Source organism: Canis lupus, chromosome 3 (assembly GCF_011100685.1).
Source record: "Canis lupus familiaris isolate Mischka breed German Shepherd chromosome 3, alternate assembly UU_Cfam_GSD_1.0, whole genome shotgun sequence".
Lineage (NCBI taxonomy): Eukaryota > Metazoa > Chordata > Mammalia > Carnivora > Canidae > Canis > Canis lupus.
In genome coordinates this window covers 32,262,114-32,288,886 of record NC_049224.1, presented here as the reverse complement: position 1 = coordinate 32,288,886, position 26,773 = coordinate 32,262,114, and the positions used below count along the sequence as shown (strand labels likewise).

General features: G+C 39.6%; 1 protein-coding gene across 1 annotated transcript in view; it reads right to left on the bottom strand.

Annotated features, from left to right (window-relative positions):
- Window positions 1–23,541, bottom strand: part of HERC2 (HECT and RLD domain containing E3 ubiquitin protein ligase 2) — a 242,709-nt gene extending 219,168 nt beyond the window's left edge. The window contains 2 exon segments of the mRNA XM_038532568.1: window positions 12,706–12,820; window positions 23,470–23,541. Coding sequence (XP_038388496.1) covers window positions 12,706–12,820; window positions 23,470–23,541 — 187 coding nt within the window.
- Between the last annotated feature and the right edge of the window lie 3,232 nt (window positions 23,542–26,773).

Below are 26,773 nucleotides of genomic sequence, written 5' to 3'. Positions count from 1 at the left end.
TGAGCAGAACGTGGCCTTGGGCCATTAAGACATGAGGAAATGTATCAAGAGTGAGGGGACAACAAATTTGCATCTGCAACAGATAATCCTCTATCTTGACTAGAGAAACTAAACACAAATTTAAACAAATCTGATTTATTTAGCCCCTTATACAAGCATCACTAAGCACACCTCAAGTTTTATTCTCAGGAGCATAAATGAGAACATTCACAACAGCAAAGGCAGGATGATGTCACTAGAGGCTAAGAAAACAACAGAGAAGAATAATTAAAAACAATTAAATAAAAGAAAAATTAGCATGACCAATTCAGAGACATCATCACATTAGTTTCAGTATTTTTTATGGATGTAGGGTTCAAAGTTTACAGAGAGATAATAAACAGAACACAAACTGCACAAACAAATCACAAATCATGGAAAACTGGGGAGATGGGGAAAGTGGGGGAGTTGACCTTCCTAAGAACCCAAAGCAACATACCCGGAGGACTGAAGGGGGGAAGAGTTCTGCTACCTGGTCCCTGAGAAAAGGAACTAGGACTAGATGACCTCAGGACTTTCAGACATTCCTGTCCAGTCACCGTGAGGAAGTTTTTACAACAAAGTGATTTCCATTCAAATCACTATCTGTAGGACCTACAGACGGAGTGCCAAGGTGTGAAGGTTTCAGGCACAGGGCAGCAGCAGCCCAGAGGTAGGAGGCACGTCTTCAGTGTGGCTCCCTAGGGCAGGTAGCAAGACACAACGGGAGGGGCATACCTGCAACAGCCCTGGGCCACCATCAGGAAGACCAGCATTTCAATGTTCAAGGAGGTTCACTTGTATTTTGTTTTCACCTTAATCATTACCTTTAAGAAAACTTGTTTACTAAAAAAAAAAAAAAGAAAAAAAAAAAAAAGAAAACTTGTTCACTATCATATGCTTTTCAAAAATAGATTGTAGGAGAAAACTATGTGTAACTAAGCATTAGTCAGTGTTCTCCACAGAAAGAGAACCAAAAGAATGTGTAGGGAGAGGGACAGAAAGGGAGAGTTGGAAGGAGAAGACATTTATTTTAAGGTATTGGCTCCTACAATTATAGAAGTGCAAATCCAAAATCTGCAAGGCAGACTGGCAGGCTCAAGACCCAGGAAACAGTTATGTTACAATTTGAATCCAAAGGCCATTTGGAGGCAGAACTCTTTCTTGTTGGAAGAGGTCAGTCTCTTTTCTATTCAGGCTCTTCAACTGATTAGAGTAAGCCCATGCATATTAGGGAGAGTAATCTGCTTTACTCAAAGTCCATGGATTTAAATGTGAATTGCATCTAAAAAACACCTTCACAGAAATATCCAGATTAATATTTGACCAAGGATCTGGGCACCAGCTATGGCCTAGCAAAGTTGATATAGAACTATTACACAAAGGGTCCCAATTAATCAAACATTAGCTAAAAAGGGATATTGTATATATTTTTGTATGACACCAAAGTTTTTTCTATTTATTAAGAAGTACAATTTTAAGAGATTTTAGCTATGAAAACTTTCTAATAGAACACAACGAAGTGGCCATTCAAATTTCCCTTGATGTCCTATTGCATTATAAAGATACAGTGCAATATCTACTAGGCCTAGCTCATTATTAGTAACATAATACACATAACATGGTAGTCTTACAAAGAATTTACAGGTTTAGCAGATTAAACACAAAGATGCCTATGTTCATTTGACAGGAAAATTTAATTATCAAGTAAAAGAGAAAAAAATGATCCATCAAATCAATGGGATTTTAAAAGACAGAGAAATAAAATTAAGGAAAAATACTCAGTAGGATAGGTAAAGTAAAAAAAGCTTAAAGCATCCACCTGAATGACACAGTGTCCCATCTTCCTCCGGGGAACTGGTACACCTCTAGTGGGCCTGAAGCTGAGAGTACACACTAACTCACAACACATACAAATTACTTATTGGATCCCCCCTGGGTGCCAGTACTCTGCTCTGTGCTGAGGTACGGTACCATGGTGAAATAAAAAGCCTGTCCTCACAGATCACGGTTATTACAGAGGTACAGGCAGGGTGTGAAACATTAATGTCAAGGTATAGCAGGGTGAGGGGATGTGACTATGGCACAGGGCCTTGGCACCTGATCTCAGAGACCTTCCCTAGAAGCTTCTTGAATCATCCTATTCTGTTTTCTTCATATCTGTTTTCTTTCTGCTGTCACTTTGTTTTCTACTGGTTGTCCCACTTAAAATGTAAGCTCCAGGAAGTAGGAGCCATACCTGGCTCATTCACCACCACACCCTAGCACCTACAAGCACCCTCACTCACAGAGGAGGACCCCAACGAGTTGGATGAGTCTGTGAATCAATGAGCAAATGAATGAATGATCCACATGCTGCACAATTCACCACGTCTCCCAGAAGGAGAGTGCTTTTCAAAGAAGTTCCAAAGACTATGGTGTGGAAAAGGATTTGAATGGCTGATGTGGAAAACAAAAAAAGGAAGCTACAATTCCACAGCACTGCTCAGGATGATGCATGGCCCCAAGCAGCCCACCCATAGTCCACAGGGTCACTACAGTCTCGGTTGTGCTTCTCTCCCACTCACTAATCTCTCCTCAACTCAATGCAGATGGGCTCAGGAAGAGTAAATCTACAGTTTCCAAAGAAAGATAAACTAAAGTCAAGCCAAAGACTGAGGGTTAGACTCTATGATACGTTTGTACATTTCTCCTAAATTCTAGTATACTTCTTATCCTGGAAGACTTTAATTTTTACCTATAATGAAGTGTATGTTTCATATATTTACTTATATGTCTATATATCCTCTCTGGAAATATTCTAAAACTAATAATAATACCACTAAGAAGGAAAAAAAAAAGCTCAGGTGTCTGGAGAAATGGATTGGGAAGGAATTCATTCTTTACTGAAAACTCCATCTAAGCTTTTGAATGCTATATTCTGGGCATCAGTGGAAACATTTCTAATAAGATAAAAATGTTTAAAAGGTCTAACACTGAATTTAAAAATAAATATGTGGGGGATCCCTGGGTGGCTCAGCGGTTTAGCGTCTGCCATCCGCCTAGGGCGTGATCCTGGAGTCCCAGGATCAAGTCCCACATAGGGCTCCTGCATGGAGCCTGGCTTCTCCCTCTGCCGGTGTCTCTGCCCCTCTCTCTCTTTCTCTCTCTTTCTCTCTCTTCCTCTCTCTCTCTCTGTCTCTCATGAATAAATATATAAAATCATAAATAATTAAATAAATAAATAAATAAATAAATAAATATTTAAATTCATTCTTGCTACACCCCCTCTAATCAAAAACAGGAGTTTCAGTCTCTTAGGCAGGCATGTCCTTCACAAGCTACTTATTTAACATGGGAACATGGACATCATTCATCCTAGGTACTCAGCTCGGGGGATTCAGAGACAAGAGAACTCATAAAGAAAGAGGACATCGACACTCCTGCCTGCACTTAAACACCACTAGAAGAAGCACAAACTATTAAGTAGCATAGACTGGGTGCCAGGTATTATTCTCTGTACACCATAAATCAACTTAATAATCAACTTCAGGGATCCCTGGGTGGCGCAGCGGTTTAGCACCTGCTTTTGGCCCAGGGCACAATCCTGGAGACCCGGGATCGAGTCCCACGTCGGGCTCCCGGTGCATGGAGCCTGCTTTCCCTCTGCCTGTGTCTCTGCCTCTCTCTCTCTCTCTGTGTGACTATCATAAATAAATAAAAAAATAATAATAATAATAATCAACTTCAACCGCATAAATCAGGTGTGTGTTTCACCAGTCCCAAGATGTACCTTTTGCAAAGTTCAGCATGCCAAGTGGGATACATCAGATGCATGCATGAGCAATGAATTTTCTCCTGTGATACATAACAGCACATCTTACTACTGAGGCATCTTAAGCTTGTTTAAATGCATTTCTTACCATCCAGATAGTGCACAGGGCACATATCTCACACAGAGCCCTGGGCAAGTAAAGGCAGCATCACCCCACTAGAGGTCCCAGGGTCTGTGTACCTCATAGCCAACTGCAAGGCCAGACAACAATATGCTGACCAGATTTGTTTTGGGTGAATGAGACTATGGTGGAACTTTGGATGATTAAAAATATTTCAGACTCGGGATGCCTGGGTAGCTCAGGTAGTAGTTTAGTGCCCGCCTTCAGCCCAGGGTGTGATCCTGGAGACCTGGGATCAAGTCCCACGTCGGGCTTCCTGTGTGGAGCCTGCTTCCCCCTCTGCCTGTGTCTCTGCCTCTCTCTCTCTGTGTGTCTCTCATGAATAAATAAATAAATAAAATCTTTTAAAATAAGTAAAAAAATAAAAAATAAATAAAAATATTTCAGACTCATTCCATGGAAAACCCTACATAACCAAATAGACTCTTGGTATCATATATCACTAAAAGCACCCTTCACTGTGTATGTGTATTTTCTTACCTCTGCAAGGAATTATTAACCATGAAATCTATTAAATCCAGTGGCACTCCTATTCTGATGCATTTAAAGGACTTATATAATCTAATAAAATGGAAATCAAGAATCCCCAGAAAATAAAGAAAATTCCAATACTTTAAATACTAGCCAGCCTCTTAAGGAGGAAAAAAATATATGTGTCTCTCAGAAATACAAACACTGTTCACTGTTGGTGGGAATATAAATTGGTACAGCCACTAAGGAAAACAGCATGGAAATTCCTCAAAAAACTTAAAAATCTCACTCCTGAGTATCTATCTGAAGTAAATTAACTCACTAATTCAAACAGGTATCTGTACCCCCATATTTCATTGCAGCATCATTCACAATAGCCAAGAAATGGAAACAACCTAAAGGTCTGTCAACAGATGAATGGATAAAGAAGATGTGGTATATATGTATGTACGTACGTATGTGTGTGTGCATATATACACACACACAATGGAATATTATCTCAGCTGTAAAAAAGAAAATCCTGCCATTTACAACAATGGATGATTAGAACATTATGCTAAGTGAAGTAAGTCCCAGAAAGGCAAGCACTGTATGATCCACTTATATGTGGAATCTAGAAAAGGGGACCTCATTGGGAAGAGATGGGTGGTAGCCAGGGGCTGCAGGAGAGAAATGGGGAGATGTCAGTCAAAGGGTACAAACTTGGAGTTACAATAAGAATTAGTTCTGGGAAGCTAATGCATACCATGACAATGGTTAACAGTAGAGTTTGGGCAGCCTGGGTGGCTCAGCAGTTTAGTGCCGCCTTCAGTCCAGGGCGTGATCTTGGAGACCCCAGATCAAGTCCACATCAGGCTCCCTGCATGGAACCTGCTTCTCCCTCTGCCTGTGTCTCTGCCTCTCTCTCTGTCTCTCATGAATAAATAAATAATATCTTAAAAAAAAAAAAAAAACAGTAGAGTCTTGTATACTTGAAACTGGCCAAGAGAGTAAATGTCTTCATCACACACAAAAAAATAGTAATTATGTGAAACGATCAAGGTATTAAGCAACCTTACTGGGTTGCTTTTTACAATATATTTTTTACATTTTAATGTAAAATACATATACAATATATACAATATATTTTTTACATTTTACAATATATGTGGGCATTCAAATCATCACACTATAATTTGATGATTTAAACTTACACAATTTTAATATATCAATTATATTTCAATAAAGCTAAGGAAAAGAAAAAATTGTTTAGAAAAAAAATCACTTAGAAACTGCTAAATTAGAAGCATGTTTACACATAGAATTCAAAATCACGTAATCCAAGTGAATTCCTGCAGAAATCAGACTGACTGGATAATTCTACTTAAAAATAGCTCTAACTCCATTCCCTGATGTGCTATCAAAATGGCATACAACAGAGCATACATGTTTCATAAACCCTGGGTTTGTTTTCTCAAGAAGGGCCTAGTTAATCTGACTTTTCTAAACTTCCTACATGAGTTTTACTTATTAGATAATCTGACATGACTTCCACATGCTTAAAATTGTGAAAATATACGATTATAGGCTCACTCTAACTGAATTATAAAATTCTGACAACTTTTTTAGAACAAAAATTATATTGTTCTGTAGTATATGAGCTTAACAATATTCAAGTCTTGCATTAACTTAGAGACACATCACAATATTAAACTGACTTAATCAATAGCTAATCTGTGAACCCCTGAACAAATGCTAAGAGAGAATTCTAAGTCAGCAGCCACCAGGTTAATAAATACAAGCACATATACTTTTCTCTCAGATTGCTACTTCAATAGCAAAAACAACTCTGCAATTTTTTTTTTTTTTTTTTAAGAATTACTTATTTGAGAGAGAGCAAAGATAGAGAGCACATGAGTAGGGATGGAGCAGAGGGACAGAGAATCCTCAAGCACACTCCCCACCCAGCACTGAGCCCAATGCAGGGCTCACTCCCAGAACCCTGAGATCATGATCTAAGTTGAAATCAAGAGTCAGCCACTTAACCAACTGAATTACCCAGGCACCCTCAACTTTGCAACTCTTAATAAGCATGTTCTTTTTGCTCATTAGACATGCAAAATGGGGTCTTATAATGCAGACTCCAGAGCTCTGCTAAAATGCTCTAACACCTACTTCCCACTTTTTTATGTATGGTATAATAAAAATATATATTTGGTCTCAGAGCTCCTAAAAGTCTTAGAATTTACGGATAGGCATGTCTCCTGTTATTCTTAAAAAACCCCTTTCCAGCCTACCAGAGTTTATACTAATGAGCTGACTCAGGGAAGGACCTCTAGATGGTCTCAGTGTAGCCTGGTCACTGAAAGGACCAGTGATTACAGAGTAAGAGCTACTAGCCCCATCTCCTGACCTCCAAGAAGGGAAGCAGTTTGGAAATTAAATTACAGAAACTCTGAAACTATAAGACTGAGGAGGTTCCAGGTTGTGGACACTCGGATGCACTGGGAGGGTAGAGGCACCAAAAGAGGACAAAGAAGCTCCAAGCCCCTTCCTGCATTACTTGCTCTATGCATCTTTTCCAGTTGCCTATTCCTGAGTTGTATCTTTTTTATTAACCTAATAAACATAAGTAAAGTGTTTTTCTGCATTCTGCAAGTGGTTCTAGACAATTATTGAACAAGGGAGTCATGGAACCCCTGAAATTGTAGTTACCCAGGCAAAAGTGTGAGAAGTCTGGGTATCACATTTGCAGCTGGCATCTAAAATGAAGGCAGTCTTGTAGGACTAAGACCTAAATTCGCAAGTCCCGCACTAATTCTAATAATTATTAGAATTGAACTGAATTGCTAGACACCCAATTGGTGTAGGAGATTTACAGAACTGGTATGGAAAAACATGTATTTGATGTCTGAAAAAAAAAGACTACCTGAATTAGAAATTACTTAATTTGGATAAAAGTTCTAAGTAATACATGGATGACTGATATTAAACCAGAAAAAAAATGTGGCAAAGAAATATAAATATATATACAAAATCATGAATGCTTCTATGAAGGGAAAAAGATAGCATTTTTTTATCTTAAAGAAAAATGTCTAGTTACACCAGAACATGAAAGAAGATGGTAAGGGGCAAGTGAGCAGATAGAATAAAATGTACAAGATTCCAGGGAAAGTGAACTTTATCTGCCTTGGTTTACAAACCTTCAAAAATGTGTCGGATTTCACAAAGTTGATCAAAAAAAACAAAGTGTAAGCCCTTTACTACCAGACTGGGCTTCCTCTCTGTAACCATTTTTCCATGCCAGCCTGGAAAAGTCACAGAACAGCTACTCTCTCTCAAGCCCAGGTCAGCCTACTCTGGAGGCTGTTTGATACCTTCTTCCCAGGATCAGACCCTAAATTCCGAACTAAAAAATCACCATGGTGTTTTTACATCCGAATGGTCTTTGGCACTTTCCAATCACCAGAATAATAAACCTGGGCTCCCACATAACAGAATTCATGATGAAATGCTCACAAGCAGGAGGAAGGCTGAACATAAAATTATGCAGAGCTGGGATGTTCCTTATTTCATTAAAGTTTCCCTATGCTCCAGGTCCATAATATGGGAAGAGCTAGCAAATCAGAAAGAGAAAATTAAGGTGCCTAGATTAATCTCATACATGTAAAATGTTATGTAAACAAACACTCTGCAGTTTCCAGGATGGTAAGAGGTCCCAAGAGATACTCTATGCCTCCCTGCCCTTGTGAGTTAACCCCCAGGGTGGACAATAACCAAATCCTCATGCACAGCTATGAAGCCCACTCTGCCAAGAATTTTAGTCCTGTCCATTCTGATACTAAGTATAACTAATTAACCAAAGCTTTATGTCTTATCTGTTTCCTTCTAAAGTTGAAGGCCAAAAATGGGTCTTCAACAAACATGAACAAACACGAACAAACACAGAGCCTCAGTGGAATTGCCAGTCCTGTAAGGAACAGACTCCAGCAGAAGCTGACATCACCCCTTCCAGTAGACATCAGGCTGTCTCCCAGAAGTGAGTTAAGCCTTCCAGCAAGGACTCAAGATCCAAAACAAGAATTAATTATGGAGGACAGAATAAATTTATGAGGGAAATCTAATTATGGTCATTTGCTTTGGAATATGGTTGGGTTTTTTTTTTTAATATTATTTCCTAAGCCACTCATGAGGAGGCTTTTTTTCCATTCCTCTATGTCTCTAACTCCCAATGCAACAGACTGTGCCTATTCAAACATGAGACAGTCTTTGAAAAGCAAGCGTCATCAGCAGGACTTGGAAATGTTTTAGAAATGTAAATTCCCAGGCCTCATCACAACTCTAAGGAATCAGAGACTCAAGAAGTAGGGTCACCCATAGGTGTCTAACCAAGCCCTCCAGGTGATTTTAAAGAGCAACAAAGGTTGAGAACCCTCAGCTAAGGAATCAGGATCTAATTCTTTGAGTTCCTGCTGCAGGAGGACAGAGTCTTGATTAATTTTCCTAACATTCATGGCCCTCTTTGAAGTGGCTTTTCAGTGTATTCTTATCCTAGGGTATCCTGGGAACAGGGTATATTATCTGGAGAGTGTGTCCACTGCATCCTCAGACATACTTCCCAAAATTTAGATGCAATAGGGCACGTAAAAGAGTACACTTCAGGCAGCCCAGGTGGCTCAGCGGTTTAGCGCCGCCTTCAGCCCAGGTCATGGTCCTGGAGATCCGGGATCGAGTCCCACATCGGGCTCCCTGCATGGAGCCTGCTTCTCCCTCTGCCTGTGTCTCTACCTCTGTGTGTGTGTGTGTGTGTGTGTGTGTGTGTATGTGTGTGTGTGTCTCATGAATAAATAAATGGAATTTTTTAAAAATTTTTTGGAAAAAAAAAAAAGTACATTTCACTCCAGTCTTGCACAACCCATTTCTGCTGCTTCCTGCTCACTGCTCACTGTTCTCTGTTATCACTGCACACCTACAGCCAGTTCTGCTTTTCACAGTCCTCCACCTAGAGGTCAGTCACCTCTTCTCTTATATGACCCCAAAAACCACCATCGCTGGAGCCCAGACCAAATCTCCATAACTGTTGCTCAAATTTCAACTAACACTCCACACCCAAAATGCTCCCAACCCCACATGTGGGTAACATCACAGGGTCTTTGTCCTCTGTTACATACATGAATTTTTGCCCAAATAATCATGAGTTGTTGTGGGAGAAAGTCCACATTTAATGCTATAAAAAAGAAAAGCTATAAAACTGGCAGGAATGCTGCCCATCTGCACAGGATATAATGGAAACATTCATGTTCAAAAAAAACTTATCTCTGAACTCTTAAAATTAAAACACATAGAGTCCTGGGCGCCTGGGTGGCTCAGTGGTTGAAGCATCTGCCTTTGGCCCAGGATGTAATCCTGGGGACCTGGAATCCAGTCCCGCGTAGGGCTCCCTGTAGGGAGCCTGCTTCTCTCTCTGCCTACGTCTCTGCCTCTCTCTCTTTTTTTTTTAAGACAGATAAATAAAATATTTTAAAAAAATTTTTTAAATAAAACAGAGTCCTGACTAGACTCCACACACATACCACACATACAAAAACCTCAAAACAATTACCACACTTATTTACAATATGAAGTCATAATCCCCATGGAACCACAAAAAGTTGATCCTGATGTCAATAAGTTACATTTGTAGTATAATAGAAATTAGCAGTGAAAATTCCTCAAGAGGCCTGGCTTCAATTTCCAGCTATACCTCTGTTATTTGTGCAAACTGTGGCTTCTGTTTCTTGGTAGAGTGAGGATTAAAGGAAATAATGAGAAAATATCTTCAAGAAAAGATGTAACAGCTACACAAAGCACTGGGTAATATTAGTTCTACTATCTGCATAGACTGAAAAGGTTTATAATAAATGACCAGCTCATGCTTAAATTCTTCATGCAAGGCCAGCCCTAGACTAAAATAAGCTTAGCGTGACTTTAGTAGCCTCTTTAACTTTTCTTTTTTTATATTTTATATTCTCTCCCGTACTTTCGCACAAAATAATAAATACAAACCTTAAATGGGGTGCTAATAAGAAGCGTTCACCTAAAAAAATGTTAAGACTATAATCCAGTCCTTTTTGAGGGGCAGGCCCCCCAAAATAAACACAAAACCATACTACCTGGGAGGCAGCTTTCTTTCCTCATCCAGTAGCGCCAGTAAATTCTAGATGTGATTACCAAAGAAAGCAAGCTTAGCTCCCGTGAAGCAGAAATTATTAGAAGTCACTGTTTCCCAGAAATAAACCACTAAAGGATTTTACTAACAATAAAAACTCCTCCTAAGATGGCTGCTTGTGGAAGAAAGAAACTGATCCTTTCCCAAAGAAAGTAATCTTTAAAGATGCAGCAAAGAAAACTGTATCTAAGGAACTACTACTCTAATCTGTACATTCCTCACAATATCACCACCATACAATGTACATAGCCTTCTAAATGGAATTTGGTATATATAAACCTATCTGTGAAAAATATTTTCTAACAATAAAAAGCACATAACATGCCAAACCAAAAATAGAAACTTACTGAATACTCAAGACCCCCAAAAACTATTCAGTTGGGACTTATATTAAAAAATTAGGCTTTGCTTTCTAACCACATGATTTTCAAAAGAGAAAGAAAAAAATATTCATCAAATATAATAAGAAATGTAAATAGTTTTTCTCAGAGTATCTTTCACAACTAGTGTTTGATGAAAAACATTTTGGGAAATGTTTAATTCATTAACAAATACTAGAGGGCTGTGAAGAAGTGATGGAAAACTTTTTATTTTTACTTTTTTTCTTTAAAGATATTATTTATTTGTTCATGAGAGACAGAGAGAGAGAGAGAGGCAGACACACAGGCAGAAGGAGAAGCAGGTTCCCTGAAGGGACTCCAGGATCATGCTCTGAGCTGAAGGCAAACACTCAACCACTGAGCCACGGGTGTCCTTGGAAAACTTTTTAAACATACATAATGAACCACTGATACTACTAAAACATCACTGAGTGAAAAAAGCCAGACACAAAGGAAAACACTACTACATGATTCCATTTACATGAATCCTAGAACAGGCAAAACTAATCAACAGTAAAGAAAGATCAGACCAGTGGTTGACTCTGCAAAGTGGAGTCAAGGATGGGCCAGGAAGGCAGCCAAGGGAACTTTCTGAGTGAGATATAATATTTAGGTTACAAAGTTACATTTGTCAAAACTCATGCAACAGTTAAATTTAAAATATATGCATTTCACTATGCATACAGTTTACTTAAAGACAAAAAACTAAACTGAACTCAATCAAATAATATGCATGAAGTATCTAGGGGAGCTGGGGTAAGATGCACCAATGGACAGAAGAATGGAGATCCAGGGATCCCTGAAATAAACAAGCAAAAAAAAAAAAAAAAAAAACACTTATGATAGGATCTGTGGGGCGGGTTTGCAGCTGCTCACTATGTAGATAGTTCAGTTGTTCTGGGTGTATGGAAATTTTAACAATGAAATTATCAGGGAAAAAAAAAAACTATTACATGCTATACCCAAAAAAATATACTAATGTTTTCCAGTGTATTTTCAAATGGACACTATCTCAATTCATTCTACAAAGAGAAAAATAACTACTTTTAAAGTACTATTTTTATCCACCTTCATGACTTTCAAATAGTGGGACTAACAAATTTTGGCAGATCTCAAGAGGGGACTTTCAGATTCTACAGGTCTGGTGGGGTACAGACATCCATTTCTTTTTAAAGCCTCAACAGTTTCTGACTCATGGCCAAAGTCAAGAACAACTGAATGATAGTCTTGTTGACTTTTCGTAACAATAGGCCTAAACGAGTATTTGCTGGTATTTCCCTATGAAAAATACAAGATTAAATCAAATAAGGGGCCAAGTCTAATCCATGGGTGAAAGACTTCCAAAAAGTGTTTTATATGTTGCCACAGGAGAGCCAGGAAAAATTTCAGAAATCATCGTTTCCACTCAATCTTATAATAATCATTATTTACAGTTAGCCAAAGCAAGATATATTACAAAACTTAAAAAGAAATATTAACTGGGAAGGACACCACAGCAAGGTAGCTTTGCAATGAAAAGACCTTCATTTACAAAGAGCAATGAAATCCAGGTAGTTCATAATGTTTACTGTAATGCAGACAACAATCTCCAGTGAAAACAAAATTTCAAGAGTTATATTTAGACACTCCTATTCCTATTGCACATTAAAATTTCTATAAAATACAACTTATAAAGATCTTTACAAAATGAGAACTACTAGTAAAAGGTCCTTACCTTTTCTAGGAGGAAGCTCTCCATTCTGGTTTAATTCTGTCCCCATATATATAATTTCTCCATCTTTAACCATTTCATTCCACAAGCCACAGAGCCCATCTCTTGTGAATGCAAGCTAGTAATGATAAATAACATAAACTTACAGAATGATCATACAATGCAATTCTTAAAGAATGATTATGATTTTTTAAAAAATCTCATTTCTTTTCATATATTCAATCATCATTTAATGAAAATCATCCCAAAAAATACAGTTAAATGAAAAAGGCACAGCGCATAATAGTATATAAATGATGCTAACTTCTACATAAGATACGAGAAAAAAGACACACATATGTGCTCTAGAAAGATAAACCAGAAACAAATAATGATTACTAATGATAAGACAACTGTGACAGGGCTACACAGCAGTAGAGATTTATGAAAGCAAGATTTTGAGTAAACTATATTTTTACTTCTGAAACATATAAATGATTTTCATCTTCAAAAATTAAAATTAAATCATAAAAAAGCAAAATCTACAACTGGTAACAAGCAAATTAACTTATGTTTATCACAAAGAAAAGTATTTCAGGAGCCTTTCAATTACACATCTTTAGTCAAATATACTTTATGGGGAAAAAAAAATCTTAAACTTTACTCATTGGTCTTATTGATAATTGTAGTATTAACATTAAAATCTTAAAACTAGGGGTATCCCTGGGTGGCTTAGCGGTTTAGCGCCTGCCTATGGCCCAGGGTGTGATCCTGCAGTCCTGGGATCGAGTCCCACATTAGGCTCCCTGCATGGAGCCTGCTTCTCCCTCTGCCTGTATTGTATTGTATCTCTGCCTCTCTCTCTGTGTGTGTCTCTCTCATGAATAAATAAATAAAATCTTTAAAAAAAAGTCTTAAAACTATCTCATATATATGGCATGATACAGCAATGTTCATAAAATAAAAGTATTTACAACAGTTAGGTTAGTGTTACTAGAAAAAAAGGTTTTTAGGTGTAAAAGAGATTTAAAAATCAAGGACATTTTTAAGAATAAAGTAAATTCGAATTCTTAATATGAGTTTATATTTGAATATATCTGCTTGTCTTTGGAAAGAATCTAGAATGAATAACACTTTGAAAGCAATGAGTACCCTCAGCACCCAGATACCAGTTTTCAAGTCTTACTTCCCAGTGAACAAAACCTGGGCTCTTGGGGGAAAAGGCTGATTCAAGGGTCAGGGTAAACAAGATGAGCCTGGAATATTTTGTGTTGGAACCAAAAAAGTTTAAAGCCTTATGGCGACCCTACTGGCTAAATTTAAAACAATTCTGAGCATCAAAATACAAAACTGCAGTGGACTGCAAAAATAAATAAAAACACAAGTCCACAATGATATTCAAAGATAAAAAACAAAAAGCAAAAATGCTCTCACTTGTCGGTATTCAGGAGTCAGAACAGGCTTCTCAGAGCAAGCAGCCAACAAGGGGCAGGGGCCTGGTGGACACCCAGAGAAGGCCTCCATTCTGAAAACTGCAGGTACAACAGAAGCCCTCTTATCATAAACACAATACACCTTACACTAAAAAAGGCACATCTCTTTGGCCATCTTTTAATGAAAGGCCAGCACTTTTTCTTTGTTTACAAGTCCACTAACTCATTCCTTGTCATCATTCCAGCATGCACCACCTTTAGGAAGCATCTACTATTTCCAAGTCTCCATTTCTTTATTTTTCTTCAAAGATTGTATGTATTTATTTATCTGAGAGAGGAAAAGAGCACAAGCGGGGGAAGGGGGGGCGGGAGGGGGGGGGGTGGGTGCAGGGAGAGGAAGAAGCAGACTCCCTGCTGAGCAGGAAGCCCGAAGCAGAGCTCAATCCCAGGACCCTAAAATCATGACGGGGGCTGAAGGCAGATTCTTAACTGACTGAGCCACCCAGGCGCCCCTCCATTTCTTTAAAAGTACCAAGAATTAAGCAGTACTCTGTGAGCAATCTCAGTATAGAACTCTATAGACTTTCAATATATTTTCCCTAATCCTTTATAGTTTTCTTTTACCTAACCTGTACAAGTAATTTTTTTAGCATCTCAATTTTATCCAAAGCATGCATAGTAAACAAAACTCTAAGACAGTCCTCAAGATCCTAATCCTCTGGTGCACACATACCCTGTGGAATGCCCTTTGAGTGTGAGTGGGCCCTATGAATAAGATGGGACATCACACCTGTGACCAGGTTTTACTTCTACCTACAGCAAAGGTCAACGAACTTCTTATATATAATTATAGCCCCACACATGTTGATTTCTAGTTATCAAAAGGAAGATAATTCTGGGGCCCTACTTAATCGGGTGAAAGCTCTTAAGAAAATGGAGCCATCCAGAAGAGACATTCTCTACAGTCAAAAAAAGGTGAGATGCCATGAACTACATATGCAGAGGGGCAGCATCTAGGAGACCATGACTCAGGTCTCCAACTGCAAGGAACTAAATTCTGCCAAAGAGGACCCCAATGAGACCCCAGGTGAGAGCACACAGCATGGCTGACACCCTGACTGCATAGAGCCTGCTAGACTCAAGGCAGAGGACCCAGCTAAGCCTTGTCCAAACTTCTGATCCCACAGAAACTGGAAGAATAAACATGAGTTGTTTTAAGTTGCTAAATTTGTGGTAATTTATAACATAGCAACAGAACCAATCAGCATCCAACTTAGTTTTCATAGAAGCAACAGCTTTCTTTCAGCACTCTTATTTGTTCGCCTAACAAGGTAACTGCCATAAACATACTTAAAACTAAAACATGACTTTTGATAAAAGTATCACCTGGCAGGGGGAAAAGTAAGAGTGAGCCACAAACATTCAGCATCTCTGATGTTTTAATGAGGGAATGGAAAGGCTTGGCTCATCTGCTCATTCAGGTAAAAAGAGGGCTAATACTGCTGCAGTTCAGTCCAGCTCCCACACAACCACTTAAGGCTGGGAGGCAAACGGGAGCCAGACTAAACAGCCTCAAGTGTACTGTACTCTGGCAGTTACACACCATCTTTAGGTGGTCCAGGGAATAAATGCTCATAACTTAAGGCATAACTCAGTCCAATGGATGGAGACAAAGGAAGAAACTAGAAACAAAAAATAATTTAGGAGGCTTCTGCCAAGAGTCTCCCCAAAAAAGGATGACAGCCTAAAAGAAGACAAGGAAAGTAAAGTACTTAAAAGACACTTCAGATCAAATGAGACAGAGTAGATGTGAAAAATGAAAAGGAGGTAGGGAAAAGAATAGATTCAGATGAGAAAGAACTATTTAGTATTAACCACTGAGATTTTCACTAACTATTAACATGAACATGGTAATCCTCCCCCCAAGTACACATGTGTACAGTCATATGCATAGGCGCATGCATGTGCGCGCGCACACACACACACTGCAAATACAAATCCAGATCTTAACAGAGTGTCAGGACTAGAAATTCAAATCTGTGAGTCATCAGCAAATGGGATAGAGAGCACAACTTGGAGAAAATGCCAAACACCCAAGGAGAGTGTAACCAACATTCTCCACCCCACCTGCACATTGGGATTACCCACAAGGTGACTGTATCAGTTTTTGGATACAGTCCATGTTGAGTTACACTGGTGTTTAGAGCTACAAAAATGAAAAACAAACATGAAGTACTTTAAGAATAAGCCAAGGGAGAAACCCAGTTTATGTGGAAACAAGAAATGTTACTACCATGTCTAGAGGAAGAAAAGTAGGCGAACTCCTGTGTGGAAAGTGTAGACTGGGTATCTGGAGGGACACATACTATAGAAGCCTCATATGAACTGAGGACATAAGGATGTAAATGAGCCATGGACCTGAGTGACCACCATTTAAAGCACAATGGTCCGGGCATCTTAAAGGATTCAAGGAAGGAGGAACTAAGGCAACAAAGCAACCCTCTCTGGAGAAAGGCATGAAAGAGAGGGCATGAAAGAGGTGAACCTACAGGAAAGAATTCCAGGGCACTGGAAGGAAAGCACAGAATCCCAAAGAAAAAGCCAGGAAATTGAAAACAATCACAGCATTGTAAGAACAGCCTGTACAGGAAATAAAAATCACCAACTTGTCAATTTAAGACTATCTGTACAACTACCTATTATTAGCTTGTCTTCCTTAACAGCTAACTTACATAAAAAAGTAACCAAAGGGTGATGATACAGATGACAGGATTTAAATTTTCTTTGACTGTTTTAGTACAGAATCCAAATACTTCTCATTAGTTTGCTTGGTCTTACATTCCTTTTCCAATTTGCTCTCACAGTCTTAGTTTTTATCCCTACAATGACATAGCAGCTAAAGTTATTTTCACCCTGAAAAGCAGACAGTTAAGAGGGGTATTAACAGGTCTAGTTCTGAGGGACAGTAAACTGAAACTCTGAGGCTCAATTATTTGACCAGGATCACACAACTCTGAGGCTATGAGAAGTAGAATTTGGGAAAAGGCCTAACTCCCAAGCTTGTTCTCTTCTCACCAACACCACAACAGGCAGGGAAAGGGCCTGGGAGAGCCCCTGAATCCCCCACATTGGTGCTACTGATACTTGAACACCAAACCGGATTGGGCAAGCCAACCCTTAAAATATCTATTAAAATGACTACTTCAGGAGGTGCCTGGCTGGCTCAGTCAGTAGAGCATATGACTCTTGATCTCAGGGTGTAAATTCAAGCCCCATGTGGAATAGAGATTACTTAAAAATAAAATCTTTTTAAAAAATAAAATGAGGGCAGCCCCGGTGGCCCAGCGGTTTGGCACCACCTTCAGCCCGGGGTATGATCCTGGAGACCCGGGATCGAGTCCCACGTCGGGCTCCCTGAATGGGGCCTGCTTCTCCCTCTGCCTGTGTCCCTGACTCTCTCTCTCTCTCTCTGTCATGAATAAAAACATAAAATCTTTAAAAAAAAAAAAAAAAAAAAAGCTATTTCAGAATTATATAATTATGGAATATAGGGATCCCTGGGTGGCTCAGCGGTTTGGTGCCTGCCTTTGGCCCAGGGTGCGATCCTGGAGTCCCGGGATCGAGTCCCGCGTCGGGCTCCCGGCATGGAGCCTGCTTCTCCCTCTGCCTGTGTCTCTGCCTCTCTCTCTCTCTCTCTCTCTCTATCATGAATAAATAAATAAATAAATAAATCTTTAAAAAAAAATTATGGAATATAATCTAAAACAGTATGCCAAATGGTTAAATGACATTTTTATTAACTTATAGTTAGAAAATGTTTATTTTACTTATCTTTAAGATATGCCCGAAATGTAATCTTATGTTCAAGTACTTGCAGACACTCAAATAAAGGTATCTGGCTTTTTTTTTCGTAGCCTTGCAGAAAAACACTTACTAAGCAACTGCTAAACACAGGACAACATACCAACTCCAAAAAAATTTTAAACACAGGTTTCTAGAGCAACTGGGGAAGCCAGCCAGAAACATAAAGTACCTGTGTTTTAAGACATCAGGCAGCAAGTCTGAGCCCCAAGAGGGAAGTATAGCCAAAAGAACCTAAGGGTGATCCTCTGAGAGGCATCTACCATTCTGTGGGCAGGGCTAAGACCAATAGCTGAGCAGAGCTGCTGGAGCCAGGGTCCTCATGGGGGAAAGCCTGGTAGACACACCATGCTTTGAGTGAAACTTCGAAGGGCCACACCAGAAGCAGGGATAAGGTGGAAGCAGATGGCCTTCCTAGGAAAGAAGCCCAGTTTTGAAAAAATCGCAGCCCCCAACTGCTCTGCAGTGACCTGGGACTGCTATTGCTGCTTGATTAGTAGGTAGATCCTCTCCAGAGGAGGAAATCATCACCCAGAGCCTCAAAGGATCTTGTAAGACCAAGTTTCTGCTGAGTTGAGGAGACAGATGAGCTATAAGAAGGTTAAGATGACAAGAATACAAGTGAAGGGGGATCTGCAGAAAAAGAATGAACTTTAGAGATGGAACAAGGGGACCCTTGAGTCTTGGACTGAATACTGATTTCTGCATGGGTTGAGAAAACCACCAAGGCTGGGGAAAGAAGCACTAGAAAGTAGAAGGCAGAACCCCCAGGATTCCCAGTCACAGAAAAGCCTGGGTTTCCACCAACCAGAATGAAAAGGACCTCGCAGCACACCAAACATTTAGGAAGATCCCTAAGGAAGAGACTGCCTTAATAAGGCAGATAAATGAGCACATGACTAGAGGTTGTACTAGATCAGCCAAGCAAACCTGAGGATCAAGGTTTGAAAAAGTTTAAACTTAGATGAATGCCAGTCAAAACTAATGCTCTTTAAAGAAATAAAATCCAGCACAGAACAACGTAATATTTACAACATCCAGCATTATTGAATGAAAAATTACCTGGCATCTGGCATGCGAAAACACTCCACAACCAGAGCAATCAATCAATGGAAATGACAGAACCAATCAACAGAAATAAATCCAGACGTGACAGAGATGATGGAATTACGAGACAAGAACGTTCAAGGCTCTATTATAGACAACGTCCAGATGCTCACAAATAGGAAAAAATGAATCCGATGACACATGAAATGACAGATATGAAAAGAACCCAAATGGAACACTCAGAGATGAAAAATACAATACCTAAAGTGAAAACTTCAAAAGCACTAATAGATTAGATATTGCAGAACATTTATACTATAATGTACCATACCTAATCATATAGCTATTATATAATATGTTCTCTCCTGTTTAAAACTCATTTACTCTGTTCCACTCATAACTATAGGTGCAATGCCACCATCAGTCTTCATGTCAATCTATAGTCTTTCAATCATCTAAAAATCCTCCTCTACCCACTTCCTTAGGAAGAGCTCATGGGAACAGTATCTGTTCATTGATAGAGTTGTGTCCTTTTTACCTAAAAAGTCAGCTTTCTTAGAACATAACCTACTCACATTTTTTTTTTCCTGGGAGCCATAAATATGTTACTGAATCTTCTTCTGCAAAAAAGTCTTGTGGTCAAATCTGATGGTAACCTCATTAACTTTCCCTTATAAATATTATGAGTCTTTTCTAAGAACCAAAAGTTAGTTTTTTTAAAAAGACTAACAGAACATATAAAGCCCTGACAAGATTAATTCAAATCTAGAAAAAATACAAATAACCAAAATCATGAATAAAAAAGTGAGCTATGCTACCTATTCTACAGATAAGAAAGTAATCAGAAGATGTCATTATGAATATTAAGTTACCTATATTTATAAAATTATTTTATTTCTACATCTCATCTGTCAACTGGAAAACCTGAAAATAGAATTTACCAAGATGATCACGTTTATGTTCTTTAATCTACTGATATTTCTAAGCATAAAGTAACAATATATACACTTAATAATTTTAAGTTCAATTTTAAAATTTAACTTTTATCTTGACTCATTTCAAATTAATGATTAGAAGAGACAAACAATTCGAGTTTAATTATTAATGTACTCGACAACTTTGATGCACCTCAAGGGTCTTACACTGGGAACAAAACCAGTCTCAAAAGGTCATGTACCATATGACATTCTCAAAATGATAAAATTAAAAAGACAAAAAAACAGATTAGTGATTGCCAGGGGTCAAAGATGGTGGGAGAAGGACGGTGTGACTATACAGGGGCCAGAGGGAAATCTCTGTGGTATGATAACAGGATTGCCACAGAACTATGCACACATTGTACCAATGTCAATTTCCTGGTTTTGATATTGTACTATAGTTATATAAGATGTAACCACTGGGGAAATCTGGATGAAGAGTGACAGTGACCTTTGCAACTTCCCGTGAATCTATAAATTATTTCAAAATAAGTTTTTAAAAAATTGCATCATACATATCTAATTTCATGCTCCTCTTCAAAGAACCCAAAAATAGAAACTCTAGGAGATTCATCTGAGTACAGATTATGCAAGAAAAAGATAACACCATTCTTGGACCGGTGCTCAGACACACCCTTAGCCCTACATCAAGACTAGCAAATAAATGTACATATATAATTTAAGAATAAAAAGGTATCATATACCATACCTTTTAATGTATCATATACCATTTTTTATACTTCCTTTGCTTAATAGACTTTTTGGTTCACTGAGAAACTACCAATCACATCAGACAGGACTTTTACTTTAAATATTAAAATGGTAACAGCAGTTATTATGTTAGCTCTGCCTTTTATAGCCTCTTCAAGACAGTTGCAAAGGAAATGGCAATTCAACGTACTCCACACAACAATCTGAAAAGAGTGTTGAAAAAGTAAAAAGCATTATATATGTAAAAAACAGATATACGGGGGATCCCTGGGTGGCGCAGCGGTTTGGCGCCTGCCTTTGGCCCAGGGCGTGATCCTGGAGACCCGGGATCGAATCCCACATCGGGCTCCCGGTGCATGGAGCCTGCTTCTCCCTCTGCCTGTGTCTCTGCCTCTCTCTCTCTCTCTCTCTCTCTATCATAAATAAATTTTTAAAAAAAATTTTTTTTAATTAAAAAAAAAAAAAACAGATATACGCCTGCCATATAACTGGCACTCCACTAGAGGCAGCTTGTTCCAACATCTTAGGCTTGACACATTTAAACATCTACAAACAAGAAAGTCTACGATCAGCGTCTGTGTTCTTTATAATATACACATGTGTAATAAACACATGTTTTCACAGCCTCCAAAAATATTTCCTTTCTAAAGTCACCAAAACCTTCACGGGCATTTCAAGCAAAAATAGCCATAGAAAATTGATCTGCTAAATCCAAGGTTAAGAAACATGTTTCTACCCACATAATATAAATTAAGCAGGTGTCAATTCTGTTCACAAACATAAGCCCTACCTAAGGAATGGGACACTTCCCGTTCCAGTTGGGAGAGACATCCCCAATTGGGTAAGAGTAAAACCTGTAGTATAAGGCTTGCATCTGCAATGTGTGTCTGCAGGAAGGATTTCTTACGCTAAAACAACATTTGTTCTTCATATTTAACAAGCAATGCTGGAGAAATTATATAAAACCAACATCAGCAATCATTTTTTTCATATTAAGTAGCTTCAAAAGCCACAACACATTTTCCCTCTGGTGCACTCTCCAAAACCTAGGTCTCTTCACATATTCCTAGAACGAGCTTGGATGACTTTTGACTAATATCTGAAATGTCCAAAAAGGGCCACTGTATATTACACTAAATATATCAAAAGTGAAACGGTAAGCACTCTAAGGCATAAGTAGTGTTTCTTTTTATTTATATCTGCCTGACTCATCAAGGAACTCAACTCAGCATTAAATTGGTTTTAGATCACAGGCTAAAACTCATATTAAGCAGTTATTCAATTATTAAAAAGAAAAGAAAAACTTTATGAGATAAAATTCTTTACTTCAAGTTCTGCAAAATACACAAACACTAATATAAAAAAAAAACAAAAAACAAAAAACAAGCTTTAAAATCAGTTTGCTTGAATCTCAAAATTTCCGAAATAAGAAATTACTCATCTCAAATCTCCCTACCCCCACTTTAAAAAAAGACAAAGGAAAACAAAAGGTAATTGCTAAATAAAAGGCAATGTTTAAACAACAACAAACCAAATGAGTAACTACTATGCCAATTCTTGACCCAAACCTTTGCGCTTTAATCTAACATTACCCCATTAATAACAATCCAAAATCCAAAACATAGCTCTAAGCACTTGGCTCTCACACCTACTGAGACTCAACACTTAAAAAAAAAAAAAAAAAAGAAGAAGAAGAAAGAAAAAGAGGGGTGATAATACTTCACTGCAAGTATCTACGACCAAGTGCTTACAGAATATACGACTCTTGATAAACCGTTATGCACTATGTAAGATTATACTGAAAAAAGTAGAGATTACTTGAGAAATACTTAAAATGGGTTAATCTCAGGAAAGAGAAGAAGCAATTTACAGTACAAAATATTTCAGACCCTTCTTTTTGCTGTTAATACAGAGTTACGAAAGTAGTTTTTCCAAATCATTTGCAAAGGAAACTAACTTGGGGTAAAAAAATAAAAAAAATAAAGTCTAAAGAAACATTACTGCTATTGTTTAATTGATAAATTTCTGAACAAGCTTACAATTACATTATTAAATCAAAACGTTAGAAAGTCTAAGGACAACACATTCTTTATGTGAAAACACCTGAACACTCCTCTTAACAAGACCACTTCCAAATACTAAAAATACAGCTCGGAGTCCCAGGTGGCTCAGTGGTTGAGCGTCTGCCTTTGGCTCCGGCGTGATCCCACGGTCTAGGGATCGAGTCCCACATCCGGCTCCCTGCATGGAGCCTGCTTCTCCCTCTGCCTGTGTCTCTGTGTCTCTCATGAATAGATAAATTTTAAAAATCTTAAAAAAAAATTAAAATACAGCTCAACTGAACTCTTGTCTCCCTAGAAACGCAAATATAGGGTCCCATAAATGAGGCCGTTTCTGCAGGACATAATTACCACATGTTACTTCTTCCCCTCATAAATAACTAAACCTCTCAAAACTATCACTAAACAGTCAACAAGAAATGGTTAAGAATAATACAGACCTCTTAATAGAACAAATGTTTCCATAACCAGATCTCAAGTTACTTGCACTTACACATAAGTGCAATTAAAATGCAGGCACACACAATCTATATAAAAACTGATATGATAATGGTTCGTTTTAAATTATAGGAAACAAACCTGCTTCTCTAATATGCGAGATCCGATCCGCATCCTGTTACTTATCCCATAAAAAGCCTTAACCAGAAATTTAAATATGGAGGCAGGAACACACCAAGAAAAAAGCATGTCAAACCCTACCTGAATGTCTGTTTTCAACCATTTGGAATCGAGTCGAGTCTGGGCAGCCAAACAGAAAGAATCAGAGGGCATCTTTCCTCCAGGTTCCTCCCAGCTGTCAGTCCTGCAGGTAAACCATACATGTTGGAAGACCTGAAGCTTCTCAGAGTGGTACAAAGAGCCTTCCGAAGGTTTAGTGCGGCAGAAAGAAGGGAAGGATGAGAGAAGAGAGACGGTGGGGGAGGGGAGGAGAGAAGAAAGGAAGAGAGAGAGAGAGAGACGGCGAGGGACGCGGGGAGGAGGCAGCAGACTAGGGCCAGCACAGGTGGGGCACCGGGACTCGCCGGGCGCCTGCACTGTGTGGGCGAGGCCCTCGCATGAACCGGCACGGGAGCCCCAGCCACAATGTCACCCCGTCCCTTCCACACACGGACGCCCACAGCCCGACAAGTGACAGTAGCCTGCATCTGCCGCTTTATCCCGTACCAGCAAGTGGTGCGTGAAACAAATTCACCAAAAGTCACATCTGCGGAAAAATCCAAAACAATAATGACTCCGAAATGGAAACACAGCCCGAGACGCGCGGCGCGGGCGATCCGCGCAGGCCCAGGTCCGGCGGCCGCACCAACGCCCGCCGCCCGCTGCTTGGCCGTGCTCGGGCTCCGACCCGCACCGCCCCACGGCTGGCCGCCCCCGCAATCCCCAGGCACGAGGACCTGACGGGAAGGCCCCGCCGCCTCCGGCGGGCGGCGCGCGGACAGAGCCTCCGAGCCTCCGCTGGGTCCGCCGCCGGCCCTGGGGATCCCAGTATCTCTCGCGACCCCAGGGGCGGACCGACACGGACTACCGCCCCTGACGGCCAGCCAATCACAGCGAGGCTGCTCCACCGGGACAGCCAATGGGGAAGAGGATCCCTCTCGCCCTTCCCCCCTCCCCGCCTCCTTCCTTCAATCCGGCCCATCTTCCTCTGAGGGTTTCACCCCTCGCCGGCAGGGCCGACAGCAGGCGCTTAGGGGGCGGGACTTCCGCCGCCGCGGGCAGGGCCAACCGCAGGCGCGTGGGGGCGGAACTTCCTCCGCACGCAGGCGCTCCGGGTCGCGGTCCGCAGAGTGCTCGCGAAGCCCTGCGGGCGGGGTGGAGCGCGCGGAAGCTGCTGTGCTGGACCGGGAGCCCTCGGGGTGCGGTGGGCGTAGGTTCAGGTGACACCCGAGCCAAGCTGAGCCTCCTCCCGGATACCCCCTTGAAAGCTGCTAACAGCCTAAGTACAATTCCTGGCGCGGCTGGCAGCAGGGGCCTCAGAGGAGGAATCTACTTCTAGTACCACCCTAAAGCAAATCCTAAGGAACAAAACCACTAGTCATAGGACATAATGGAGTTAAACTAGAAGTCAGTAAGAGCTCACAGGAGGCACCTGGGTAGCTCCGTGGATTAAGCCTCCGACTCTTGATCTCGGCTGATATCCTGATCTCATGGTGGTGAGTTCAGGCCCGGTATTGGGCTCCGTGCTTCAAAAATAAAAAATAACAGGACTATCTCTAAACACTTGGAAATTAAGCAGTACACATCCAGGTTATTCACAGGTCGGAGAAGAAATCTCAAGGAAAAAAGAACTATTTGAGTTGAACAAAAATAAAAATATAACGATTTATGGGATGCGACCAAAACAGTGATGAACGTGAAATTTATAACAACTGATTTTCTTAGAAAAGAAGAAAGGTCTAAAATCAAGGACCTTAGCTTCCATTTCAAGAAACTAGAAAAAGCAAAGCAATATACTTCCAAAGCAGGAAGAGAGAAGAAATAATACAGGAGGAAAAATAAATGAAAATGGAAAAACAATAGAGAAAATCATTGAAACTAAAAGCTGGTAAAAAAAAAAAAAAGAAAAGAAAAGAAAAGAAAGAAAGAGAGGAAGGAAGGAAGGAAAGAAAAGAAAAAGAAAAGAAAAGAAAGACTAAAAGCTGGTGCTTTGGGAAAAAAAAAATAGGAGTGCCTGGGTGGCTCATTGGTTAAGTATTGACTATTGATGTGGCTCAGGTCACCATCTCAGGGTGAGGAGATAGAGCTGCCAGGGTCAGCAGGGATTCTCTCTCTTCCTCTCCTTCCATGCCTCCCCCTGCTCTGGCTCTCTCTCTAAAATAAATAAATCCTTGGGACACCTGAGTGTCTCAGTGGTTAAGCTCCGCTTCCTGCTCAGGTTCTAATCCTGGGTTCCTGGGATCAAGTCCTCCATCTGGCTTCAGTCAGGCAGCCTGCTTCTCTCTCTCTCTGCCTGTGTCTCTACCTCTCACTGTGTGTCTCTCATGAGTAAATAAATAAAATCTTTTTAAAATAAAAGAAATTAATTACTTTTTTTAAAAGATATTTGATAAGGCTGCCAAAAAGAGAGAGAGAGAGAGAGAGAAAAGACAGTTTACCAATATCAGGATTACCAGAGAAGATATCACTACAAACCCCACAGACTTAAGAAGGAGAGTAAGGGAGGGGCACCTGGCAGGCTCAGTCAGTAGAGCATGTGACTCTTGATTTCAGGGTTGTAAATTAAATCCCCACATTGGGTGTAGATATTAAAAACAAAATCTTCAAAAGATAAGAGAATACTAGGAAAATTCTACACATACAAATTTGACTAATTTATATGAAATGGACTAATTCCACAAAAGTCATACACTACCAAAACAAAATGGATAACCTGAACAGGATTATTTTTTTATACCTACTTTAAAAATTGAATTTGCAGTTAAAAGCCTTCCAAAAAGGAAATTTCCAGAGCCAAATTGTTTCAGTGGTGAATTCTGGTTCTACCAGATATTTAATAACGAAATAGCACCAATTCTATATAAAGTCTCCGAGAAAATTGAAGAGGAGTGAAATTTTTCATTCTATAACCACAGCATTACCTTAATAACAAAACCAGAAAAAGACATTGAGAGAAAAATTAAGATCAATATCCTTCATGAACATTATATGTAAAAATTCTTAGCCCAGGAACACCTGGATGGCTCAACAGTTGAGTCTGCCTTTGGCTCAGGGTGTGATCCCAGGGTCTGGGATTGGGTCCCACATCCAGCCCCTTGCAGGGAGCCTGCTTCTCCTCTGCCTATGTATCTGCTTGTCTTTGTGTGTCTCTCATGAATAAATAAATAAAATCTTTAAAAAAATTCTTAGCCAAGTTTTTCCAAAGGATTCCAGCAAGATTGGAATGAATAATACATTATAACTAGGGTTTATCCCAAGAATTCAAGATTGGTTTAAATTCAAAGTGAAGCATAATTCACCATGAGACCATCTCAATAGATGCAGAAAATGCTTTTGACAAAAATCA